Genomic DNA, 26,019 nt, shown 5'->3' on the forward strand with positions numbered 1-26,019 from the left:
GGGGCTGTTTTCAACCCCACTCACCTTGACCCGCTGCTTTCCTGTTCTCCCCACATCACCTTTCTTGCCCTTGTCCATCTCCTACTCAGGTTATAGGCAAGCAGCCTATTTCCCAAAGCAGTCGGAGACCCTTGAGGCTGATTCAGCTTCCCCTGAAACCACTTACATTTGCCACTGAATTCAATTGGAGCCAGATTTAGACTCTGAATGCATTTCTGCTAGGACTGTATCCCCAGCTGGGACCAGTTCTGTAAGGCCAGCAGCAAAGATCAACCCCCTTGTGTTGTCAAAATGAAATCCAGTTCTAAATGTCAGGGTAAGAGCAGCTCTCCAGCCACAGCCTGACCAGAAGAGGGCTGGACTTACACAGCAACTGAATTAACCCCCAGCCCCTGTAAAGGGATTTGCTTCTATTTGGAAGTCACAGCACAGCTGCAATGCCAAAGACCTCTTTAAGCTGATCAGGTGCTGTTCTCTAGCTGAGCCTCTGATGGGTGCCTATCAAACAGCTGACGTTCCATTTAGGAGGAGGCAGTTGTGCGCATCCCCAGTCATATACATTTACTCCTGATTTGCAGGGAGGCTGGCTCAGTTTGTGAGTGCTGACTTGCCCTCTTAACAGGGCCTGACTGTGAGAGAGCAGGTGCTCAGCTCTGTCCGACAATCAGGCCCTGTTAAAAAGTGTCCAAGGTTGGGCCCCCCCCCTCAAAAATCACTTTTGAAAACCTAGGCCAATGTGTATTTGGAAAAACACAGAACTCTGTGCTAATAAAAGGACGCTAAAAACCAAACCTACACAATTTACTTAGGCAAGCGAAGCAATCAAGAAAACTGAGGAACTATACCCTAAAACGGGGCATGTTTTATATTAATTATACTTTTATATTAGTGCTTATACTGCCAGATACACCAGGTGAGAGCTGGGCCCCAGTGAAGTCACTGGCCAAGCAGCCCATTGAATTCAGCAGGGCCAGGATTTCACTCACCCTTTGTAAGATATGTTGGCATCTGTCAGTGTAGTTTTGGGAAGACCTGCTTCCCTGATTTTCATCAACCTTTCTCCCCTACTCCCCCCCCCCCCTCATTTTTCCCCCCCTAAATGCCCTTGGCTGGTTAAAGGAAGGCAGCAGCTAAGACTTCCTGGAGTCTTGAATAGAAAAGTATAACAATTAAATTTTTAGCCATCAGTCCTTAGGACTCTTTGAGCCTGACAGCTCAGATGATCAGGATGGCAGGTTAGAGAGATATAAGCAGCCTTTAAAGGAAGAGGAAGCAAGGAGTGCTGCTGGTGAGGATGCCAGCTTTGTGTCTGTGTAATACACAAACACACCTTACGCTGACTGAGTGGATTGGCACTCATTACCTGCATCACTCACCTTCATTTAATAAACTCCATGCAATGTGAGATTTAAAATTACATATAATTTAAACTAGTGAGAACAGTATTAACACAATAAATATACATACTTCAGAACTGTGGAGAGGCAAAAAAAGAGGAAGATACTTCCTTCATCGCCCTCTTGCTGCTTTCCACAGATGGTCAGCGCTCAGATACCAAGGCAATACTAAGGTGTCTTAGATTTAGGACCCTTCCATGTCCTAGCTTAGCTGTGGTATATCTAATTTCTGGAGTTGCTTTTGGAGGGAAAAATGTCCAGTGAGCTATGTTAGTTTCGTACAGTTCTCCTGCCAGAGTCCAAACTTCAGGAGTAATAGCTGCTTTGCTGGTAGTTTACTACTTCTGGGCTTCCCATCCCATCCCACAGTGTTAGTGATGATTTAGTGTCTTATGAACCTCTCGTCACATTCTTCACTGCTCTGATTACACAACTAATCCTGTGTGCCCAAGGAGAGCTGGTTAGTGCTATTGTACAACCAGCCCCCAGGGCTACTGTGCTGCTAGTGTAGCTCATGTTAGCAAGGGGGCTACGTTTACACTGGTGGCAGCAAATTCCCCGCCCCCAGATTGATCTTTCATGATCAATTGAGTGGTATAGACCCGCTCAATTGGTGAGGGAGTCGACTGAATAAGTCCACCCCCTCAACTAGCATAGCGCTGAGCGTTCCGTTGGCTTAGCGTAATGTGAACAGTGCGCAGAAGCAGTCGCTGGGAGTTACACAAATTACTCTGCGTGGTTTGCGTAACTCCCATCGACTGCGGCCGAATTTCCGGGTAAGTGTGAACAAGCCTGGGGTGACATTAAGGCTTTTTTGCTTCAGTCACCACACCCATTTCTTTAAAAAAAAAACAAAAAACCTCACTAAGCTTAAAATCCAAACCACTCATCCCAGATGGAGGCAAAAGACCGTTACATTGCAGCACTGTAGATGAGCATCCAGCTTGCCCCCACACTACTCCTGACTTTCTTGCTGACATCCCTTCAGCACACAGGTTTGTTTCGGCTGAAGAAAAAAAATCTCTATTGTCAATTGGTTGCCTAGAATGGGGAAGGCTGCTCTGGCTATTGCCATGGTATCTGAGCGCTTCCTGTGCATTTATCCTCGTAACACCTCTGTGAGGTAAGGAATTATTCCCATTTTGCAGATGGGGAAAGTGAGGCACAGATGCAGTGACTTGCCCAAGGTCACTAAAGAGGCCTGTGGCACAGCAGGGATTGAACCTAGCTTTGCTGAGTCCTAGTGCAGTGGCTAAACCACAAGGCCACCCATAATCTCACCCGCATTTTACCTGATGGGAACAAACTGATATAAGTGAGAGGGAAAGTGGGTGTGGGGAAAGGAGGACTATTTTTAAATGTAGGCCAGTCAGGCAGACACCTAAGCCAGGACTAGCCGATGCTGCTCTCCCACATGCAGATTGCATCCTAGTACTGGCAGGAAGGGGGTGGGGAGGTTCAACCAATCTGCATGTTGTATTGCTCAATGAGGTCATACAAGCTGTTGAAGGAGTTGGACAACTGTAGGCTCACGTTCCCGCTGTTCAGGGAGGAGATTCCCTCCTTCTGCACCATGTCGTGGAAATACTCACAGAACTTAGGCACCAGCTGAAAGAGAGAAACAAACACCCCCTCATGAGGCGTTTAACTGCACGGCCTCACTGCCTCTCTTGAACGGAGCCATGTCAATGGCCCCAGCAGAGCCTCCGTCTGCTCCCCTGCTCCAGGGGGTGATGTGCTCTGTCAGCGTCACCTAGCGACAAGGAAATGAGGACTGGGGTGCAAAAGTGGGTCAAGCGCATCTCTCACCTATGCTTGGCAACCCGATTCAGCCCTACCCTGGCTGCACCAGCCTGCTGTGGGCTTTGCAGGCGTGCAGAATAGCCAGGGTACAGCTTGGCCCTAGACACAGCCCTTCTTTGCCTGATCAGGCCCCCCCCCCTTCCTTTATCTTGCACTCTGCATCTGTGGCTGCTGCGAACGCAACCTCGGGCTGGCTCCGTGCCTGGTGTGCCCATCTAGAATATTATTTAATACCAATATGGCAAAACTGCACTAAATAGCGGATAGGCTATGCCATGCAAGGTACTGATGGAAAAGTCACGATTTGATAAGATGGATAAGCATGTTTGTCTGTCTGTATCAGTGTTGTATTATGAGTGCTAACTATATAGAATATATTTGTAATTTCGAGCTTGTGCTGTGTTTCTGGGTGACACCCCCAGACAGGATGGCAGCAACACTAAGCTTGCTTAATCAAGGGAACTAAAAAGTACAATGAATCCAGTGAAACAACCCAGGGGCTATTTCATGTCATCAGGACATTTAGGAACATGCCTGTGATCAGGGGGACTGCAAGTGCTTTTCCCTGCCCATGTGTTGTGAGCTTGTATTTGAAACAAGCCTCATGGCAGACCTGAGACTATAAAATGCACCTGCACCATCGCCATCTTGTCTTCATTACTGCTTCCTATTCCTACCTCTGGATCAACTACTGAGACCCATCCAGGTACTGGATGTACACCAAAGGAACTGTATGAGCCTGCAAACTCCACAGTTCTGCTGAGAATCTGATATATATATGGACTCTGAAGTCATTTGTATCTCTCTTCTTATTTGTTTCCTTCCTTTATTATAAACCTTTAGTTTTAGTTACTAAAGGATTGGCTGGCAGCGTTGTATTTTGGGTAAGATCCAAACTTACATTGGTCTGGTAATGTGGCTGACCCTTTGGGGATCACGAGAACATTTTTGGTAAAGGAAACAGAGTTTTAATAACTTATCTCTTTACTGGAACTAGTTTCTAACTGGGGGGTCGGAGACTGAAATGAATTAAAGGGGCTGTATAACTTCTTGTTTTAGCTTCTTGATAACCAGTGTGTGGGATCAGGAGCACTGTTTGTGACTGGTTGGTGAATCTAAGTGCAGCGTTAGCCACCAGTGCTGGGAGAATCTTCTCTCCTTTTTACAGCCTGCCCTGCCCTTGGCATTTTCAGGTGGGCTACCTTAAGGCATGGATGGGTCACACCTGGATGAAGAGGTTTCCTGCTATTCCCTAGGAGGCCTTTATGCCTACACTGCAGCCCCATTGGATCAGTCTAAGTTCTTATCTCGGCACCGATCATGGTAATGTGAGAGTGCTAAATGGTATGTGCACCGAGTCAGGACTGGTGAGTGCATAGGCAGCACTCGGAGGGGAATTTGGGTAGCCAAAGGGGACCAATAATTAAGCTAGAAAGAGGCTTAGTGACCCTCACAGAACTATAAAGCTTTAGAGGCCGTGGAGGATTCCCTGCTTCTTGCAGTGTGGATATGACATTAATTGGAAGGGGAAAATCTCTCGCTGCCATTTAATCCAGGGATCTCGACTCAAGCACTAGATATTCCCCAGCTACACAGACACATGGCCTTTTCATGCAGAAGAGGGGCGCAACTCCTTAGCTGATGTACATCAACACTGATGTTAATAGAGCTGGCGGTCAGTGAATGACCACACCACTGGAACATCCCACCAGAGACCAATGATGCTTGGCATTGAGCCAGCACTCCCCTCCATCGATAAGGGATAACAAGGCTTCTTGGCTCACCTTCACCAGGATTAACATGTCCTCCTTGGGTTTGGCTTTGGAGAAGCGCTGCCCAAAGCAAAGGTAGATGGTGAAGTCGGGAGATCTAGCCTTTTGATGTTCCCTGAAATCCTTCAGCTCTGCAAAAGAAAACAGGATGGGTTTTGTAACACAAGGACAAGGCAGGCAGGCACTGGTTTTGCTGGATTAAATAAATTGCCCTGGGATGGTTAGGGAACAATGGCTAAGAGAAGGGCTTTCCTATTAGGAGATTCTGGGGCTCACTCACTCTTGCTCCTGCCCATGGTCTCGTCTCTTTGAAGTGCTGAAGCAAAACTTGGAGTCCAGTGATTATGCAGGCTGGGCTCCAGCCCATGATCAGTCTACATGCCTCAACCATATTGGAGCCCCCTTGTGCAAACATGGTAAATGGAATTTTATCCCAGCTAATGTAACGATGACCCGTGAATCTGGCCCCATGGTGTAAGAACCACCTGCCTGTAGACTCACCTTTGGAGAACGCCTCATAGTCAAAGATCTCAGTCTCTGTGTCACGGTGCAGCAGCTTGGGTTCAGGATTCTGAGTCATGTTCACCAGCTGCTTGGAGAGGGCCCAGAAGACTTGGCATTTATTCAGGCGCTTGGCATAGATCTTTCTGTGCTTCTGCTCCAGCAGAAGCCCGATGTTCTGGAGCAGCTGTGTGGTGAACTGGATCTGCTTCTGATCAGACAGCTCGTCGGGGCGTGGGAAGTGGACCACCTGTGTGCAGCCCGGGGCAACGGTGGTATCTTCGCTGTTGTATGTGAAGAGGCAGCTGCTGGTGGTCACCTGCACCTGGTGGAGTGACCTCCCTCGGTAATAGATGGTGACATCCACATTGGGAGGAATAGTTTCTGCAAGATACAAGGGGATGCTTGGATTATATAGGAGGGAGGCTGACCTGGCTCGAACAGGTGCCCTCTGGTTCCTAACAGGCTGCTCTCCAAGGGCCCCATTTAATGCTCACCAAAGTCAGTGAAGACACTTGCACAGACCTGACATGCTAAGCCCATCGTCCTCACACATGGCCTCCTGGTGCCCTCGTCGGGCATCTCAGCAGAGAAGCAGCGGATTGCCTGAGTGTTACGGCATCCTCTCCTCCCTGAGTGGGTCCCCCCCTTCCACGCGACGGCCATGCCCTGTGAGCCTCATGGAGCTCCCGTGATCTGCCTCTGTAAGCAGAGGCGAGGCTGCTGAGATGTGGGCTGGGGGGATCCCTAAGCCTGCAACAGGAGCGAAGGGGGCCCTTCTAATTTAGGAGTGGGGTAGGAAAGATCGGTGCCATTTGGTTCCTATAGCTGTGTTTCCCCAAAGCATTGACTATTCTGCCCCAGTTCTTGTGCACCTTACGAGGGAAGAGGCAGGGGGTTACTGATGTACTCTGTGCTTGGGGCAGCTCTCCCTCACTGGGACCGGCAGTTGGTGTGGAGCGAGTCACTGACCTGTATTGTTCTGCGATGGCCCCGGATTGTGAGAAGGATGCTGCTCTGGGAGAGGGACAGCAGGATGGGTAAACCCTTTCTGCTCCACCATTGCTGGGCCGACCCACTGATTTGCCGACAGGAAACAACAATTCTCTCCTGGGCCGTTCAGTGTTGGATAGTTCACTGCGTTCCCTGCAGGCGCTTCGATCGGGAAAGTGCTTTGGACGCCCGTGTGGTTGTTGTAGGGATACCTCCCCTCAAAGAGGACTTCCGCTATGATGGAGAACAATCGGCTTGTGAGACTTCTAGTCCGTCACGAACAGGTTAGTTTCTGCCTAGCTCTGCCCGTCTTAATGGCCCCTTGTATTTCCCACTCAACGTGGTGGTGTCTTCCAGGCTGTCCCTATGCCTGGAGCCTGCCATGGCCCACAGGCCTGATCCAATGCCCACTGATATTAATGGCCTAGCAGTCCTTCCATTGACTTTAGTGGGTGTTGGATCAGTTCCCAAGTCAATCACTTTTCCACTCTCTCCGAAAGTCCTTCCTGAAACCCCCCCGCTTTGAGCCCTAAATTGTCTGTCCAGAAAAAAAAAAATGTAAAGAGAAGGAAACATAATAATTCTACAAAATCAGCAGCACCCTCAAGACACGGGCACAGCATCACTACTCAGTTGTTTTGCTTTTGCTGCATCCCATCCTCCACATTATATAGATTGGAAGCTCTTTGGGACAGAAACTTTGTCTCCTTAAAGTACCTCACATGGTGCTGGTGCTGTCTGAATAATGACAAGAGAATGGGGGAAGTTTTAGTTCTAGCAAAGAGCGTCATTTACCCTGGCTTCACGTGCAGGGTAAGTTATAAATTGGCTTGGCAGAATGAGATTTTGATTTTTGATCATTTTGAGGGATAATGTCGGTTTATTTTTAAGCATTTTTTTTTTTCAATTTAATTTTCACATTTGTGGGAAATAATAGGAGGGAGGGATCAGACAACAGGGCAGGACTGACCATAATTATTTAATGGCAGACATTGATTTAAAAAAAGCAAAAGCTTTATAACGGTTAGAACACAAATTGTCAACATCACAGGTCAAAATATACACACAGTAAATAGCCTTAAACCAAACTCTAATAAGTGATCAAACAGCAGTTTTCTTACTTTGCTTGTCTGTAAATTTCATTTATTATTGATGGAACATTTATTCATCTGTTTGTGTGTACAATGAAATTGGCATTTACTGACATTTACCGATTTAAAAAAATCTAATCCTTCCAAGCCTAGTTACATATCTGAGTCATTTGCTATTGGGGGGAACATATCCTTCCACTGTGGGAAGATGGGCTCAATGATCTGACAAGTCTTTTCTGTCTCAAGTGACTACATAGGTGACACACTGGTTTAAAACCAGCCAGCTCTCAGATAACAGGATATACTGACCTGCATTATTAAGAAGCTGACTTATGACAGGAACTGTGCTGGGTAGGAGGGGCTGCTGCAGATGTAAGGCAGCAGAAGGGTCATAAGCATTCTGCATAGGTTGGATTTCCGCCATAGTTTGGGTCACCCACTGTTCAATTGTTTCGGGATAGCACTCCACTGGTCCATTTGTCATTCCGCTCCCTTGCTGTGGGTAGTCATTTTGGCCAACATGACGGTTTGGATAGCCCCCCCTGTCTCCATATGAGCCTTCCCCTGATGGGAGAGAGAAACCCAGTATTAATGATGAGAGTTGGGTAAGGCACTGAAGCATTTACATTAGGCAATTCAACAGCTGCTGATCGTGCCAGCTCGCCTTTCGGAAATGCAGCAAGATCTTCCTGTTGGCTAAAGCTTTGCCATCGTAATCACAACGCCCTTTGCAGTATCAACCACTCCCCATGCTTCCCAACCCTACGCCAAAGCTAGCTTTCTGGAATCCAAAGAGGAAGAGGAGATGGATTTCATAGTTATTGACTGACCCTTACCTAAGGGGCTGACCCATCCAGGTGTAAGATGCTGTATGTGAGGCCTGCTTTCTCATCACTATCATGGGTCTGGTCTCTGTGTGAGCAAGGGCAGAGTGTGCAGAGCAAAGGCCCCCTGCAATTTGTTTTAGTTTTAGAGAAGTTGTGCTGGAGCTTTCCAGCTGAAGGTCTGATGTTTCAGAAAGGGCCATGGGTCCCCATCAGTAATTTGGCGCCCTTTCCACAGCTTCGACAGGAGTGGAAATTACCCAGAAGGTCTCTGCTGAGGAGTCCTGCGGTGTGGCCAACCCATCTTGCTCTAAAATCATCATGCGGGTCCCACAAAATAATGATCCCCCCCCACCCCTATTTGAGGCTCTTTCTATTTGCCTTCTGCTTTTGAGTCTCTAGACGTCGTGGCTTCAAGCTTTTCTCTGTAACCAGAGGGCTAGAAACTTAGTTCTCATTTTTAAATGAAAGGTGGGAGTCTCATGTGAGCACATGGCTCCAGGAGCTGGGGCTTAACCAAAAGATATTGAATAGCCCAGCACTCAATCCTGAGAGTGGGCAACACTGTTGCCCCGATGTGGGGGAGTCCCCAGCAGGAGCAGAGTCTGCAGAGCTGGCTCCTACACTTCCTCCCAGCAGGGGCCGTGTTGGGGGGTCATGGCTGGAGCTCTAGTCTGGGGTTGGTGCCAGGGCTGGGGCAGAGAATCAGAGTGGCAGAACTGGCTCTTGGCTTTCCTTTCTCCTGCTCTGCCCTGGATGACTGGTTGGGGAAGGGGAGTGGTCCTTTGCCAGGCTCTACCCCAGGACTCACACAGTGCCAGTCAAACCTCTGTTCTGTTCTCTCCTGTAGCTCCCCCAGCCCTGCAGGGAAGCAGGCCATGAAGCATCTGCTCTCTCCTGGAGTGCAGCAGGCAGCCATCGGGGTGCTGCTGAGCAGCTGCAGGAGGTAAGGGACAGTAGCGGCTCCACATGCGTCTGGCTCACACCAGAGCTGCTGTGGGAGATGCAGTGGGAAGTGGCTGGGCAGTGACCGGGCTGATACAAACACTGCCTTGCAAAGTCACAGGGTGCAGCTCAGCGACGCACATTCCAGTCAGAACCAAGCACAGATTTTCTTCTGCACAGGCACCCTTGGTGGGGGAGGACAAAATTAAGAACTTCGAGGGCCATGGGTTGGGCCCCCCTGCTTTAGATCCTCTTAATTGCTTGGCGGCCGTAGAATAACCTGCCACTTGGTTTCTGAGTGGAGTACATGGGCTGGAGCGGCTCTTTAGCTGGATGCCTCCCAGACACCTTCCGGCAGCACCTGGGCTTTCTGTTTGGAAGGGTCGTTTCCTGCTGTTCATGCCCCACGCTGCGGGAGGGGGCTCTGCTGGCCACCCGGTATGAAGCTGTTAAGAACCATTGCTCTAGACTAGCCCCCCTGGTTTCAGGCCTAGTGTGGGAATGGCTGGGTGAGGTTCTCTGGCCTGTGCCCTGCAGGAGGTCAGCCTCTGCAAGTGCCAGGTCCTCTCTGGCCTGAAAAAAAAAAAAATCTATGAGTGTATGGAATGCAGTCAGTACATCAGAAGGAAAGGCAGGATTCCCTCCTCCCTGGAGCACAGCTAGATTGTCCCTACACCCCCCATCCAGCCCCTGTAACGCAGGTACAGTCTGGGAAGTCAATGAGAGCCAGCTGTATTATGAAATGTAGACGCCTCTTGGTGCAGCTCTGCTCTTTGGGGCCTCAGCCTACCTGAGCCGTGATCTAAACCTCCATCCAGAGCCCATGGCACCTGCTGCTGGCTGCAGCCATCCTGGGTTAAGTAGCACTGTTCCATAACCCACTGGAGTGTGTCGGGGCTGCCTTGGTAGCCGTTTGGTGCAGAATTATTGGTGGTGTAGCCATTGGGCTGATTCCTCCCAAGGTCGTAGGCTGGCCTTTCGCTCTGCGTGCTATCCATCTCTGGGGGGAAAATGTGAACAGGGCGGTCTCAAGTAAATGCATTTCTTTATCCGTATCACAAGTTTTTTCTCACACAACTGCACCTCTTCACCTCTACCCCTAGACACTGGTTTTCCACACGAGTTCACTTGGCGTGGTGGATGCCTTCAACAGCCCTGCTCCTGCCCACTGGCTTTGGCTAGTAGCTCACCACCCTTGACCAAAGCAAACTCTCAGGGGCGTGACATTGTTAGCCACGTCTGTCTCCCCACTGCACCATGGTTGAACCTGCCTGGGGCTGTTGTCCCTGATGGCATTACTTAAGAGTTCTTTGCACACTTGCTGCCACTGACTGACCCACCAACTCTGAGGTCGTGGCTCCAACCTCTGGGTCAGAAACCGATCATGAATAGGCTGGTTTTAAGGCAATCAGACCAGGGTCCAACTGAAGTGAGCAAGGATTAAACGCAACTGCGTGTCCAAACTACGGTTTGTCAGCTCCACCATATTGTTATTCTCTCTTGACTCTTTCCCTAAGCTTTTTCTAGCGTTCTCAAGCATGTATTACATTTACTCGCCCCCATTCAATCGGATTAGAATTAAATGCAGCACAGAACTTCCACCAGAATTCCAGCCAAGATGGAAAAGACTCCTGGGCGTCGCACTAGGATACGAGGGCTTTGAATCAAAACTTGTGTGCCTCAGGATAATTTCCCAGCTAGTTCATCCTGCTTCCTGCTCCAGGGCATGTGGAAATGCTGGTAGATTCAGCCAGGGCACTAAATGAATCAGTGGCAGATCTGGGAAGAGAACCCTGGGCTCCCAACTCTCAATCCAGCGCCCAATGCACTAGATACAATTCCATGAACAAACAATGGAGGAGCACTGGGACGTATCAGTTTGTTAAACAGGGAAAAAAAGTTAGGTGAAGATATTTTAATTCCAAGTTTTAGGAGAATGCTGCACCATGGTTTCTATTCTGGTCAGGGCTGGCCCTAGACCAAATGGCGCCCCAGGTGATGGGTGTCTTTGGCACCCCTCAGCCATGTGTTAAACTTCTGAAGATCTTATTTTTTATTGCATTTGCAGCCCCTTTCACAACTTTGATGCACGATTTGCATGCATGATTTCTCCCTGTCATATAAGACGATAAATTTGCACACTAGGATCTGTAAATCCCGAGCCTGGCGTCCTCCAACCTGACACCCCAGGAGTTGCCTGACCCTAAATCTGGCCCTGATTCTGAGTATTATCGTCTAGAATTCAGTCATTTACATTTAAAAAGAAATCAGCAAGTAACTTACTTTGGGGAGGGTTTTCCAGTGACAAAATCTGCAAATCTAATTCTATCTCCTGCAAAATAAAGCACGAGACCATTTTCTTTTTGTTTTCTTGGATTCACCAAAGAAGTGAGACACAAAGCAAATTAGTCAAGCAACACTCTTACAATTAGCTAGACATTTCTAGGCACCAATTCACAAAGGGGCTGTGTCAAGTGAAGTGATTCAGGTGTAGCCTCGCTCTGTTGCTAGACTCGCTGCTTGCCAGTGGTCCAGCAGAAACACGAGAGTCTCTGTTAATGCCAGCTTGAGCCAAGGAGAATGGCTACATATGATGCATGCAAGCCAAATGCTGTGTGTCCCTGACCTTAAGAAGCTTCCAAGAGAGAGGGAGGGGCTGAGAACCTGCTTGACACTGGGATAAGCATCACTGAAGTAAATCATGGCTTTATGTACATGAAGGCTTTGCAGCTCTGCTGGCCACTAGGGGGTGACTGGAATGGAGGCAATTCTCCCAATGTGGCCCAGGGACCAAATTTTCAGCTGGTGTGAATTGGTGTAGTTCCACTGCAGCCAATGGACTCTTGCCAAGGACTTAGGTCTACATGAGAAAGCTGCACCAGTTTAACTTGAAAGTTAAATTGAAATCAGTTAAACTGACACAAATAATGGGGTGGAACTTATTGCATTTCAAGAGTGGCTTATTTTACTTTATCTTTAAACTGATTTCCAACTGACTTAAGCAAAACCAAAGCAAGAGTGGTTTAAACCAAAACAGAAGTGTCTGCACAAGGATTTGCCCTGGTTTAGCTTAATTGATTTTGAATCACACCCTTAGTTAAATTGATGAGACTTTTTGCTCTAAACAAGGCATCAGAGACACAGAAGGTTCCCGAAAGGGCTGGTGGGGAGAAAAGGTGTCCTGAACGTGTGGTCGTTTTCATGCCAAAATCAGAACAGGTAATTTTTGTTCCCTCCTCACCTCAGTTCACTGGATGGATGAAAAGGTTACATTAATAGCAGACTAAAGCAGTTTTCCCCCAGCCAAAAATGGTTTCATTCCATTGTGGAAAACATTTTTCACACAGTGAGAAGACTCTGGGCTGGATCATCTTCTGTGATCGCAGCTAAGGCTCTAGCTCTATGTATATTTAAATTTGGTGTTGCAAACATGACTGCTTGCAAAAACAGATGCATGATCATTCGCCCAGCTGTTTTCCTGGGGCCAGATTGCATCCCTGCAGGATACAAGCAACTCTCAGGGACATTGTATAGGCACACATTCCCATGGGGGACTCTAGCAGTAATGTTGATTGAGTTAGAACTGGGGGGGGGGGGGGAGGGGAAGAGGAGGGAAAGCAATTATCTATGTTAATTTCCCATGAGCCACATTAGTTTTGTGAAAAATTATCAGGTTCTGATCGTTCCAGGACTCCTTCAAGTTTAGCACTTCCCCAGCTCCTCCCATCACCAGTTCTGGTACCTGCAGTTGCTGTGGTGTATGGTGATGCATCATAGGGGAGTCTTCAGTTTGGGGGCTGATGTCTTCTTTGATGTCATGCAGGTTATTGTCTAAAAGACAACAGCAAATTACAGAGGAATGGTGCGGAAAAAACCAGGGGGGGTCAGCAAATGGAATTTCCGACATGAAGAGTTAAACATGACACATAGTTCCAAGAAGTGAGACCTGCTCAGGGCTTAAGGCTCATATTTTTAAAAGTCTCCACTAATTTGGGATTCCCTCAATTTTTAGGTGTTCAACTGGAGACACCAAGGACCTAAATTATCAAAAGGGACTAGTGGATAGGCCTACTTTTCCGAGGACGGATGCAGAATCCTTTCTGACAGTCAGGTCCCTTTATAGTATTTCAAGTTGTGCACCCAAAAAATTGGTGGGCACATCTGAAAATGTTGCCCTTAATGCCACCAGTTTAGCTGGTTCTTCATGAACTTTTGCAGTTTGCTGGGAACCCCTGAAAGCTGCGCTCAGTTACACCTGAGTCATCAAAACCTTCCCAGCCTCATTGACATTTACAGGGTAATGCATGTGTAGCTAGGCCAGAGTTTGGCTCACTGGGTTTCCTCAAAGCAGAAACCTGAAGGAGAAGGGCAGTAAGATTTCCCTTTGAAAACACCCAATACTGTTAATACTTCTATGCTACCAGCAAGGAGTAATAATAAACACCATGTTCAGTCCACAGCCTGGATTTTCAAGAGTATTCAGCAGTTCCCATTGACTGAGAACACTAGCAGCTGCTGGGGGGAGGAGTATTTTTGAAAAGTTGGCCCCCCCATGATCTTTTTTTAAAGGCAGTCACCTAAAATCCCATCTCTCCCACATGATGCTATGTTCTACTCAGACTGGCTCTGCACCTGTACCAGGCAGAGAGTAAAAGAAAAGATCTCTTGCACAGATCAGCACCATGTCTGCTTGCGCCTGTCTTCAAACACATACCGCCAGCATGCTTACTTGTAACAGCAGGGGCATTAGCGGCTGCCATGGTGGTGAGGTTTGGGCTGATGATTTTATACACTTTGTGTGGGTACCCGGAGGCCTTTGAGTTATCCTGCACCATCAAGAACATGTTTGTGCTTCTCAGGGCGCAGCGGAAGTTGGTTTTCCACTTGGCTAGATCTTTCAGTTCTTCATTGTACTTTCCGCTGGCTATGGCCCAGGCCTTTCCATAAAGAGAGGGATGAGGAAGAGAAGATGGGGAAGAACGCATTAGATAAGGAGACGTCTGTCCGTGAAGCCAAGCAGAAAGCCAGTTTGATCTTAGTCCCCACTGGCAGCAAGGCCTGAAGATCTCTGTACAATTCCTTCCCTGTTCTCCATCAGCACCATTGGTTTTTTAAAGCTGTCAAGTGCTTTGCCATAAGTGTAAACATCCTTTCCCTCCCAACCTCCATTCAGACTGCAGTGATGGATTAACCCTCTCCCTCTTTGTTACTGTGGTCTGGGACTAAGACACAACCTGCACCACATAAGGGTTTAGAACTTGACCCAGACTCCTTCTAGGAGGCCTAGGTTCCTGGTGCTGAATTTAGCAAGATTTCAGGCATGTGCTCTATTTAGGTACATATACAGTCCCCCATCATCACAGTATCCGAGCACATTGGACACCATGTCCAGATACAGACATGCATCATAGAATGCAGGATTGAGTTAAATGGAAATGAAAGGAGAAACATTAGGAAAAAATCTGTGGATCCCCCCACTTTTTCTTATATGGTACCCCTCAATTATTATTGTTCTAGGTTCATTCATTAGAACAGGTTACTGCCCAACTGGTCTGTATTATTTTTTATTGTATAATGGTAGTGTGTGGGGCCCCATTGTGCTAGAAACTATATAAATATAGAGTGATGGGCAGTCCCCGCCCTGAATTGACTACAATCTGTTAATACATCTCTGTCCAACTCTTTATAATAAGCCCTTTGAAGTTTGAAAGTGAGATCTGTCTCTTGGTGACTATTTTTGTTCTCCAAGGCACATGCACAGATTGTTTCTGATCTTTCGTGTGGCAGCCAAAGTAAGCAAAATCAGATAGGAGATTATGTTTTGGTCTTTACCAACCAGGACCCTGCAACTGTTGTAATTCTCAGTGTTGTCAGAAGGACCAGCTTCAGAATTTTTGAGGGCTATTGCCAGGTCAGTCTTTGGGAGGATGGTGTCTAAGTCCAACCCTGCTCTTAGCCATGCCTGGAGCTGGCTGGAAACTGGAATTCCCATTCTGCAGGAAATTCTGAAATATTGGGTGGGAAAAAAAAATCATTCTGGGGGGAATGAAAAATGAAAATATGAAATTTCCCAGGTAATGGGAATCCTGAAATTTTGTTTCCAAACAGTTAAAAACGGAACGTCATTCCAATCTTTTGGAAACCTTTCTGAGGCTCCCTGAGCTGCTCAAAATGCAGGCAGCCCACCGGGTAGGGAGCTGGGAAGTTCAGGGAGCCTGTAAGATAGGGCTCCCAGACTGCCAACCAGCCAGATTTCCAATGGCACCCCGCCTGGCAGATAGGATTCAAGGAGGAGCCTGGGTGGTTTCCATCAGAATTTCACTGAAGTTGGCACATTTGAGCAAAATGTTTCAGTTTTGACAAATCAGCATTTTCTAATAGAAAAACATTCTGCCCAAAGATTTCTAACCAGGTCTAGCAGGAACATTTCATGTCACAATTCAACATTACACTGTCCTCTCACAATGCTCAGAATTTATCTGGGAGCCTCTCAATTGCCCTGTAAGCTGCAGTTTGCAGGAGGACCCCATTAAAATGTGGGCAGTCCAGGAAATTACAGAAGGGGCAGAAGCCCTACTATGATGTATAGAATCAGTTTTTAAAGCAAGAGTTTTTTATTAAAGAAAATAACCAAAATGAGAGACAGAAACAAGCTTCCACACCGTTTGAATTCCAGCTTTGTCTGTTGTTTACCAAGAACCACCCCATCCTGGCAAATGCATTCAGCACATGGAGCCATCAAGTGACTGGATGATGTATTGCAAGGGAACATTTTACAAACCCCACCATGGTTATTGGGGTCCTCACACAGCCATGGGTACTGAAGCTGATCATTATTCGGATGCTTGGTGTACATTCTGCCAAGGAAACCTTCTGTTCTCTGTTACCCTGGTGGATGGATACTCCATCGAATAAAAGGGTATTAGTCAACTACTGCCTGGTGCCACGATGCGACAATGTTGCATCCTTACAATGAAAGGTCATCATGCAGTGACACATCATTGCTGGAACAATTTTTATAGTGGGGGTACTGAGAGCCATTGTCAAACTGTAAACCCTGTAAATAATGGAAACCACTTCAAGCCAGGAGGTGCGACAGCACCCACCCCCCCCCCCCCCAGTCCCAGCACCGTGCACCAGTGTAAGGCAAATGTCAATGTTAGGGCATCACACTGATCATTTTGTCAGTTCCTCTTAGTGAGTTACCCTGGTGTAAATCCAATTATGCCCTGGACTGGGACTTGCTTCTGCAGAAGATGGGGGCTGGTGAGTTGGAGAAAAGAAAATCATTTTGGATCTTACCTTGAAAATCTTGTAGTCATTAGTGGTGATATCTTTCCTGGAAGTGTGTTTCCAGGGGATGCGAAACTCAGCGCGGTCTTTGTCTACCCAGCAGAGTCCCTCGTAGTTTTCGCTGTTGATCTGATTAATCAGCCAGTGAGCAAATCGTAATTTTTGAGAACCTCTGTAATGACAAAGCCAGCGGTTATGACAAGTCTATTGGCCAATGGCAGACCAAAGGCCCTCCCCTGCAAACAGAGATAGAGTAATACTAGAACCACCAGGAAGACTCTGCTGTTCCAGCAGTGATGACAAGCGGCATAGTGTGTGCTGCTGAAGGAGAAAAGGCAGCCCAAGGAAATGCCACCTTCTCATGGTGATGGCATGGGGCAAACAGAATTGATTAGCTGCAACTGTTGCTGGTGAACTCAAACAAACAAGCAACTGTTGCTAAGCCTCTATCAGAAGAGATAAAAGCACACACAACGCGGCTGTGGGCAGTTATTCTGCAGAAACATTTACAGAAATGCTATAAATGGATTGTTAGCTAATTAATATGAAAATAAGGTACCTCAATTTTGCAAACACCTCATGTGACCGTGGGCAAATTGCTCCATCTCCCTGGGCCTTGGTTTTCCATCTGTAAAATGAGGATGACGAGGCTTCCTTTTCCCCCACCCTTTGATTTATCTGCCTTGTTTATTTACTTTGTCTCTTACCGTTTTCAAATAGGAGTTTCAGTAGAACCTCAAAGTTAGGAACACCCCGGGAATGGAGGTTGTTCTTAACTCTGAAATGTTCGTAACTGAACAAAATGTTTTGGCTTTTCTTTCAAAAGTTTACAACTGAACATTGACTTAATACAGCTTTGAAAAGTTATGAAGCAGAAGGAAAATGCTGCTTTTAACCATCTGAATTTGAATGAAACAAGCACAGAAACAGTTTCCTTGTCTTGTCAATTTTTTTTAAACTTTCCTTTTATTTTTTTAATAGTTTGCATTTAACACAACACTGTGCTGTATGTGCTTTTGTTTGTTATGTCTGTTGCTGCCTGATTGCGTACTTCCAGTTCCAAACGAGGTGTGTGGTTGAGTGACCAGTTTGTAACTCTGGTGTTCATAATACTGAGGTTCTACTGTGTTGTGGGGAAGTCGCATGGCCTGTGTTATATATGAGGGCAGGCCAGATGATCACTGTGGTCCCTTCTGGCCTTGGAATCTATGAATTGATGTGTTTGTACAGCACCTAGCGCCAGTGAGTTCCCATCTCACTTGGGGCCTCTAGGCTCAGATCCGCAACAGTATTGAGGCGCCTAACTCCCTTTGATTTCCTGATTACTTTTAAAGCTCTTTTGGACACTAAGAGAATACAAATGATAAATAAAGGCTAGACACCCTTTAACTTCAAATATTTCATTGAGATTTTCCCTTTCCCCCAGCAGAAGGAAATGGTCATATTTCACATCCAGAACACTTCAACAAACCCATAATCGTGACAGTGCTTTGCACTGCAGCCTCCTGTGACCTCTTAGGCCTGGTCTTGTGCAGGGCAAGATTTAAACTTTTACTGAGCACAGTTAAGTTGCGAGAATAGACCAGCAGAGTCCTAGCCAGATCACCAGTTGCCACCAGTCAGCATCGCTCCGTTGATTTTACACCTGACCCAGTGACATTACCACCACACCAGCTGCATGAGCTTGGACGGTTTGACGAAATGGGGCTCAACACGGTTTGTTACTTCTTATGCTTGTAGCTTAACAAGCCTCAGCACAGGCAGAGTTAACCAACTGCTGACAGCCACACGCCGCATCAATTAACTCTTGCAGTGGAGACACGGCCCTTAAGCAGTTCCTTCCTGTTAGCAGAGCAACTAGCCACCTGGCGTCTGTGTCAGCCGATGGTGTCATGGTAGACAGCAGATTAGATGAATGACAGCAGGAACCACGAGGGCCAGTCTCCTTGGGCAAATATTAGCCAATCCTGGCTGCCTTTCCTGTCAACATAAGGGCTGCAAAAAAAAAAATTGTTGCAGTGGGATCCACCCATCCAAGGGTGTCCTCTCAGGCCTGCCAGCGATGGTTAGAGCCAGTCATTGCAGTACTTTTCTTTTCACTGCTGCTATTGATAGAGCCCTGCAGATCTGCAGAGATCCGTGGGCTATGTTTGTGGATCAGATGTAGATACAAATTTTATATCCGCGCAGGGCCCTAGCCATTGGCTTGTGTAGGTCGCCCATGTTGCAGACCCAGCACCCACACCCAGCTCCCCCAGAGCCGCTTACCCATCGTTCTCTGATGCAGCCATCATGCAGCCTGTCTTGGGTTAATTGCAGAATGAAGGGGTGAGCAGTTCAATCCTTTGCTACCAAATGGAATTCTTGCAGATTAATTCGAAATCTCCGAGCAGGACCTATATGAACCAGAGGGCGATGTAGAGAGAGTGACTCATGGTCACCACCATCATGTAACCCCAAATCAATTCCTGTGTTAGCATCAGAACCCCCTCTGTAGGGTGCCGGCAGCCACACGAGCAGTGCGACTTGTGCATCTGAACTGTGGTGTGGCTTTGAGCCCAGAGACGTGGCACTGGGGATGGTGTGGCGCTACACTGCCAGCGGGAACACCCAGGAGGCACCGTCTCAGGGAAAAGAAGGGCCATATGCAGTCGGCAGGCTTTGCTGGCAGATGGAGCTGTTAAGGTTTGTATTACATCTGCAACCAACATGCAGTCCCACAGTTCCTCCCTCTGAGAGCTTACAGTCTCATGAGGAAACAATACCTAACTTGATCTGTTGGGGTGTTTCTCCGAATGCTCCTCTCTGGCTTTCTGCTACAAACAACAAGAGAGGGAAAGGGACATGAAGACCAGCCGATCCCCCAGCCCTCCTTGAGTTTAAGAAAAATATCCTGCAATTCATGCAAAAACTTTACCCCCCACCATATTCCAGTGTTACCCAAGAACAGTTTCCCTTCCCCATTAACTCTCTGGTACTCAGCTGGTACCCATCTTCAGTAGAGAAGATGGGCAAAATATCCTAGGAGCACCTAATGTCTAGTTCTTGAGCCAACCCGATTCTGTGGCAGCCTGTCTGATCCATGCAAAATCGTATTCACATTATTGAGTGCTGAGGTGGTTCAGAATGTGAAGCCATAGGGTATTTGAGTCAGGAGATGCTAAATTCTAATCCTAACTCTGCCACTGATTTGCTATATGATCATGGGAAAGCCACAAATACAGACACCTCCCTATGCCCTAGTTTCCCCATCTGTGTAGTAGGAATAATGATTCCAACCTATGTCACATAGGTACTGCAGAGATTCCTGAAGGGATATTGTAAAGTGCTTTTGAAAATGTGAATTGCAATGCAAGTGCTAAGTAAACAACTAGAAATGCTGAGGAATCAATCTAAAATGTACCTGCTGTTTGGACATAATAGGTATTTAAATATAAGCGCTGAAACATGAGAGGCCTATATTATTCCTTCTTCCCTGTCTCCCTTCTCTGAATTGCAAACGCTGTGCAAATCAGCTGAGTAATGTCTTGGTGAAATTTATAGCGGAAGGGAATGTGACTCATAGCATCTCTGCAAACCGCAAGAAAAGAGAGAGGAGAAGAGGTATTTGCAAAGCTACCCTAAATGCACAGCCAGTAGTCAGAGTATAGAGAGGGAATTTCTCTATCTTCCATCCCACAAGTGAATTCAGGATTGCAATTACAGGGCAGCTCCATAGTATACAGGAAGTTATCATGTGCCTACAAAGCAATTATTCAAACCAGCCTCTCATCACAATCAATGACAACACCTTCCCCGGAGCTTAATGCTGCATAAAATGTTAAACACACACACAGAGCTAGTGCACCAATTCACAAGCAATCCAGCCAGCCTTTGCACCGCCTGGCCCCCACTCAAAACTGCACTGGTATTTCCAGAGACGCTACTGACGGCAACTTTATGGGACTGTCATGAATTCTGCTTGCTTTTCCCCAAGAAGCTGACAAATCTCTTATTTCCTCTTCCCTCCTCCCACTTCTCCCCAGCTCCGATCAGTGAATAGCACCAGTAAAAAATAGATCTGTTACCTTTGCTGTAACCAGAGGATGTTACCAGGGGTGTTGTGAATAGTTGAAATAATATCAAAGCATTTACAGCGATGAGCCTCCCTTTTATACTTCTCTGGAACATGTCGTCAGCCCAGCTCACTGGCAACAGTGCAAGCCTGTGGCCAATCAGCGTGAACCACCTTTCAAGATGGGTGTGTTCACTAAAACAACAACAAGAAACTTAATGAGAAAATACTTATAGTATAGCTGGGGTGATGCAACTGCTTTCTACTGGTCCTGTCCAAATATGGCACTTCCTTTCCTGGAAATCACATGATCTTCTTGAAAGTAAAAGTTTCATTTCTATTAAGTTATAGAAGCCAGAGTGTGCATGCAATCTGCTAGGCTCTGTTTGCAAGTGCAAATGCCATAATCAACATTCTCAGGGTGCCTTTCCTCTGGATCTAGTCAGGGACTTGTTCTCCAAAGCTGTTTCTGCAGCACTAGCAGCGCCTCCAGCCTCATTACTGGGCATTAAAATCAATCTTTCTTTCTTTCTTTCTAAAGATTAAATAAAATTGAAAATAGGAAGATTTACATATAATTTAATATAATTAATTAATATAATGCATCTATGTTTATACAATGTATCTTTTTTCTGCAATTCCAGAATAGCAACTTTAATCAGAAATCACAGAAAATGGAGATGGAAAAGATGTATTAGCTCATCTAGGCTTTTCGCTGCAGGATTGTTATTACATCATCATTGTTGCTCTGCTGTCCAGTGCTGAGTCATTTTACATCTCTTCAACATAGGGCTCCTGTTATTTTCTTTAGCCTGAAAGGAAATCCCATTAGGGTTGGGAAACTCTGGAGGAAACAGATGTGCAGTTATAGAAGCCTGTATTACCTGCCTCAAAACTTCATTAATGCAGACTTATGGTTGCCCAGTGCTGCCTTGTACCCTTCTAGACTGTGGAGGACAGCTAAACCTAAATCTCTGACAACCAGGACATGAAAGATTAATGTACACGCCACTCCTACAACACATTTAACCCTGTCTCCAGAAGCTGGCCATAACCACTGCGGATGGCTCAGTAAGAGTAGTAACAAGTAGACAGGAAGAATAACTAAGAGAATGTGCCATTGGTTATCTGTGTTCCTGATGTGAATTCCAGCATTTATGTGCATGCACTCCAGCTGCATTCACTGCGGTATATGTAACTGTACTACTGAATGGTGGAGGGATTAGTTGGAGCTGGTTGGCAGTCCTGTGCTATGACAAGAGGTGCATGTGGGTGCTTGAAGGTGGTTTGCTTTAAAATATAAATCTGTGTCAGTCAATCAGGGCTTTCCCCTACCCATGTGGTGTCTTCAGAGTAGGGTGGCTGGAATTTATAGGAACAGTCCTAATATTTGGGGCTTTGTCTTATATAGGTGCCTCTTACCCTCCATCCCCATCTGGATTTTTCACACTTGCTATCTGGTCACCTATTTCAGAGCTGAGGAATCCCCTTGCTATATGCAGTCTGCTCACTTCTGCTTGACAAGAATTATGCCAAGTCTCCCCCTAGCTATGGAGAGTGAGGACCATTGCTTCTAGAGCCTATCTACATCATACTTGCCTCTACCAGAAGGGGTCGCTAAAGAGCACCATTCAGGCTGCAGTCTCAGGATGCGCTCCATTTGCTCCTGTTATGGTAGTAGTTCATCAGCCTGCCAGGCCAGCTGTGTGCATTCTGAAAAAAGGTCAGCATTGCTCTGTTTGGAAAAGGTCCCTGCTTCACAGCATGTCCCAGGCCCCACAGTGCAGCCAATGGCAACTCTGCAGGAGCAGCGCTGGGAGGAGGATGCAAAGCACTTCCTAAAAATATTCGTTTGAATTTCTTAACAAATTCACTTCAGCCTTTTTTATGCCCTTTTGGTGTTTGTGTAGCCTGCTGCTCTCTCTGTGTTATGTGGCACCTCTGTCCAGCATCCACAGGACATGAGTCAGCTACAGCACCCTGCTAAGGGGGTTCGTCCTCTCACTTAAGCTGCAGAGGCTCATTCTTTAGCTCTGGAGGTGTCTTTGTCAACGCCTCGTGATAGACCAAGATGCCTCCTACATTTGCTGTCCGCAAATAGGCAAGCAATCAAGTTTTGCTGGCACGAATATTTCTGGAAAGTGCATATTAGAGTTACTTGCGCGTCTGATAATTTATGGCAACTGAATGTTACGTTTGCACCCATAAGACTTCATACTGGAAGTGCTCGAATGCTCACTCGCTCATGACACAGAATAAATACCGTGTGGCTTTTGTGACCAATCACTGCTAAGCAGCACAAGCATGAATTCTGAATACTCATGATTAATGCAAGAATTTACAGACAATTCATTAATAAATCAGAAGAAATCGCAATCTGGTCCTGAGCAGAGGAAAGATGTTACATTAGCTTCATAAATTCCATAATGCAAATTATTGCTCAGCCCTGGACAAGCTCCAATAATTTCGGGATCAGTTTCACTCCTAGACTGCAGCCTCTGGTTACAGTAAGCCCACATGGAGCAGGTGATTGTAACCCCCTTTCCCTCCTTCACCGGGGGGTCAGAACTAGCTGCTGGTGCACCCCTAAAAATGGGTGGAGCCAACCAGAGATGGGCCAAGAGAGGCACTGATTAAATTGTAAGCTGTTCAGGGCAGGGAAAGCATCTTGTTCTGTTTGCCGAGTGCTTTGTGCAATAGGGTCCCTATCTCAGTGGGGTCCCGAGGTGCTTCCATAATGTAAATAGTAATAATAATAATAATAATGATTCAGTGCTTCTTGCACACAGCCTCTGCCTGGATTTCACAGCTGCCCTCCCCCCAGGGGTAAATCTTCCCACACCAGTGCAACTACTCCTGCAGACACATCCCTCATGTCTACAGGGATAAATCTGGCCCTAACTGGGCAATAGTATTTTGTGCTTTAGTGTGGCATCACCCCGCAGAGCCTTCAAAAATCCTCTTCCTGGGTGAGCTTTTTCGCCGTGCTCACTGACACCAGAGAGGACAGCTTCACCACCTCTCACCTCAGTACCCAGGCAATGGAATGTGTTCATTGGCAGATTGGGTTCTGCGAAGCGGGATTCCTGCCCTGCTGTCCCAGGGGAGGTACGTGCGTGCTCTGTTCGACATAGAAGGTTAACTCACTTTTGGAGCCATGTTCACAGCTCAGCATCCCTTAATCCTCCTGCCTTACTCAGCGCTGCGTAACGATGGTGGACACAGGTAGGTCGCGTCACTGATATGAGACTTTGGCCCTTCCGATGTGTCTGGAGATCCCCAAGTTCCCTGCGGCTGCTTTTAGATGTACTCCGCTGATTTGAGCTCCCAGACCACAGGCAGGCATGTCCCTTGGGGCTTTTACTGCAGTAGAAGGATGTGCATTTTAAACTCTTTCAGCAGCTGCCGTGCTGGACATGTTGTAGAGCAGCCTTGCAAAATTGGCACGAGAAGGGACAAAATCGAAAGGATGGGCTCGGTATAAAGGCCCTGAGATGTAGGTTCAATTCCAGCTCTGCTACAGACATCCTGTGTGCGCTTGGGTAAATCACACAAGTGCTCTCTGCCTCAATTTCCCTGAGGTGTACTAACGGGGATGACACTGCTTCCTTTCTCCCACCTTTTGTCTGTCTTGCCTATTTAAACCGTAAGCTGTTCAGGCGAGGAACTCGCTCCTGCTGTGTTTATTCATGATGGAGCCCTGATTCTGGTTAAGGCCTCTGGGTTCTAGTACAATACAAATAATAATTGTATTTGCCCACTGTTTGCAATGCCATGATGGTAATGGAAGAAAAAAGATGTTTTACCTGCCAGTCAGAAAAAAAGTTATGTGCCTCGCGCAAAGGGAATAAACTTTACAAGTTTGCTTTATATTATACGTCCACCGAGTATTATAGTGTTAGTATGTGAATGCACCATTTACTTTAAAGAGCTTCCATTGCTGAAGACAGTTCTGTGATAAGTCCTTGATAAGCTCTGTCCAGAGAATCTCTCAGCTTGTCAATCATTAAACAGGTCTGTCAATTTGGGAGGTAAATTGAATTGACCTTACACTAGCCAGACTATCTAGAAGGCCTTCCACTCCCTGGGGCCAGTCCTCAGCTGCAGTCAGTTGCCATAGCCCCATTGCTGTCCGTGGAGCTATGTCATCACATCCACACTTTGCCCTCTCTTAAACTCCTTGACCCATCACGCCCGCCCCCTTTCCATCCAAGTCGTCCCCTGCTTGCCTTATCCTATTCCCTCCATCCCAACACAGGACCCAGGAACAGGAAAGAACGTTAATACTTAAAAGAGCTTTGCAGGTTTTACTTCCATTGCCAGCCTGCACTACTCAGAGGGCTACATTGCTAGTTTAACCAGCTGTGAGTAGAGGGGCAGACCCCCCATTTATTACAAAGAATACAAGAGCTGCAGAGCAGTTGACATCTCAGGATAAAGCCTGCCCATGCTTTTGGATTTTCCTCCGGTAGAGGAGTTTCCTGTTATGCAGTTTTTAACTCCACCCAGATGTCATTTTCTCTTTGACTTGCAAACTCTTTCAGTCCAGGAGGACTCAGGGGTTTTCCTAATAGCTGAAAACTCCCGTGAGATTTTTTTCTTTTTTGAATCCAATGTAGTTTTGCAGGATTCTTAATAATAAATACAAGTCCATTTTATGATGCTGCTCTAAACATAAGCTCTGCTTCTCGGGGCCCTGGGAAGCAGAGACCCAGCCCTCCTGCAGATCACTGGCTACTCCTGCCTGATTCATACTCCATTCTGGAGGCTGGCCGCAGAGCTGATGCAGAGCCTTTACCCCAGTTCTACATGGGCTGGGGAAGCCAGCTGTGCAGGGGGTGTCATGCTGGGTAGATGGCGGTGGGGAGGGAGAGCATTTGTTATATTGTTTGACATCAATATGTCAAAATCATATTAATTCATGTGAGATATGCCATGTCAAGTACTATTAGGAAGGTTATAATATGCTAAGTAAAATGATAATACTTATGTTCATGTGTGATGTGTGAAATGGAAGTTATAGATATATTTGATATATCTGTATTTCAAATGGAGCTGTCTGGGTAACGACTCAGACAGGAGGCCTGCAGAACAATAGCCTGCTTAATAGCCCATTAAGACATTCCCAGGTGCAAGGGGCCCAGGGGAGAAGCCAGAGATACACCTGATGAGGCACCAGGACTTGCCCATGTGACCCTGAACTCCATTTGGTTCCTGTAAAATTTCAGGAGCAGCATGCCTGATGAGACACCAGGACTGGCCCATGTGGCTCTGGACTCCATTTTAGTTCCTGTAAAACTCTACAAACTGCATGGCCAGGGCCAGAGGGTACATAAGGCAGAGGCC

At 46.8% G+C, this 26,019-nt stretch overlaps 1 protein-coding gene across 8 annotated transcripts; it reads right to left on the minus strand.

Moving 5' to 3' along the window:
• Nucleotides 1-1,126: 1,126 nt before the first annotated feature.
• On the minus strand, nt 1,127-20,721 carry IRF7 (interferon regulatory factor 7). Of its 8 annotated transcripts, none has more exons than XM_067540513.1 (13): nt 20,687-20,721; nt 19,390-19,435; nt 18,888-19,015; nt 16,629-16,791; nt 14,056-14,263; nt 13,069-13,157; nt 11,610-11,658; nt 10,117-10,326; nt 7,867-8,121; nt 6,446-6,700; nt 5,474-5,857; nt 4,985-5,103; nt 1,127-3,005 (listed from the first exon to the last, which is right to left on the minus strand). In XM_067540513.1, exons 3-13 carry the CDS (start codon nt 18,911-18,913, stop codon nt 2,856-2,858), a joined length of 1,908 nt encoding a protein of 635 aa, XP_067396614.1. In that variant the 5' UTR covers nt 18,914-19,015; nt 19,390-19,435; nt 20,687-20,721; the 3' UTR covers nt 1,127-2,855. The 8 variants fall into 8 exon arrangements, with proteins under 8 accessions (XP_067396614.1, XP_067396615.1, XP_067396616.1 ...); XM_067540514.1 differs by having other exon boundaries at nt 19,385-19,435; nt 20,687-20,714; XM_067540515.1 differs by having other exon boundaries at nt 19,390-19,432; nt 20,687-20,707.
• Between the last annotated feature and the right edge of the window lie 5,298 nt (nt 20,722-26,019).

The sequence above is a fragment of the Emydura macquarii genome, unplaced genomic scaffold, assembly GCF_026122565.2.
Source record: "Emydura macquarii macquarii isolate MOO-44397 ecotype Brisbane River unplaced genomic scaffold, CSIRO-AGI_Emac_v2 contig_587, whole genome shotgun sequence".
Lineage (NCBI taxonomy): Eukaryota > Metazoa > Chordata > Testudines > Chelidae > Emydura > Emydura macquarii.